This window comes from Pagrus major, chromosome 24 (assembly GCF_040436345.1).
Source record: "Pagrus major chromosome 24, Pma_NU_1.0".
In the NCBI taxonomy this organism is placed as follows: domain Eukaryota; kingdom Metazoa; phylum Chordata; class Actinopteri; order Spariformes; family Sparidae; genus Pagrus; species Pagrus major.
The window spans coordinates 13,676,127-13,677,146 of record NC_133238.1 but is presented as its reverse complement, the minus strand read 5'-3'; the positions used below and the strand labels follow the sequence as shown (position 1 = coordinate 13,677,146).

At 49.4% G+C, this 1,020-nt stretch overlaps 1 protein-coding gene across 1 annotated transcript in view; it reads right to left on the bottom strand.

Annotated features, from left to right (window-relative positions):
• The window catches only part of cavin2b (caveolae associated protein 2b), a 7,709-nt gene extending 6,689 nt beyond the window's left edge, over positions 1 to 1,020 (bottom strand). Inside the window, exon 1 of the mRNA XM_073462162.1 lies at positions 704 to 1,020. Within this exon, the coding sequence (XP_073318263.1) occupies positions 704 to 940 (237 nt within the window). The 5' untranslated portion in view covers positions 941 to 1,020. The remainder of the gene's footprint in view (positions 1 to 703) is intronic.

Here is a 1,020-nt window from a genome sequence, read left to right as displayed (position 1 = left end):
TTAAACTGTGTCAGCAGAGTTTCAGCTGAAGCATCTGAACATGACAAACATGTGAGGAATCTACAGTCACAGCAGAGTTACACATCTGCTAACAGCTCATTTAACCTGCGGCCGAGTGTTGCTGAGAGTCATGTGATGTCTGAACGTCGGACAAATTAGATGTTTGTCGAGAGAAGCTGAGGCCAGAGAGAGAAGATAAAGAGAGTCAGAGAGCCAGACGGACTGGACGTGTAGCATGAAACAAAATGTTAGCAGTTACAGTTGTGGTTAAATCATCAGTTTTTTAAGTGGAGTTTGGTTTAGACAGATATTCTATACTGGTGTCTGTACTAGTACCTGTACTGGTTCCTGTACTGGTTCCTGTACTAGTGTCTGTAGTGTTTCCTGTACTGGTGTCTGTACTAGTGCCTGTACTGTTTCCTGTACTGTTTCCTGTACTGGTGCCTGTACTGGTTCCTGTACTGGTGCCTGTACTGTTTCCTGTACTGGTGTCTGTACTGGTTCCTGTACTGGTGCCTGTACTGTTTCCTGTACTGGTGTCTGTACTGGTTCCTGTACTGGTGCCTGTACTGGTTCCTGTACTGGTGTCTGTACTGGTGTCTGTACTAGTGTCTGTACTGTTTCCTGTACTGGTGCCTGTACTGGTGTCTGTACTGGACACACTCAGACCTGATGTCAAGGTGTGGCCCCGCCCCTGGCTCACCTCCATCTTGTTCTGGTTTTCCTGAACAGCGTCCAACATGTTGACCAGTTTGTCGAGCAGCGTGAGGACCGTGATGGCATTGACGGGACCCTGACTCATCGTCTCAGCGTCGAATCCTGCCAGGGGGGACAAGGCAGAAGCCTGGTTCTCCTCCTGCTGCTCCAGCTGCTCCAGCTGCTCCTGGATCTGGGGGGGGACCAGTAGGTCCTGGCTCTGGTGGGTCTCAGTGGTCACCATGACGACTCTGTCCTCTCACATCAACTAAAAGTCAGAAACAGACGAAAGTTTCTCTGCTGCAGAAAAACTGTGGAAACTCT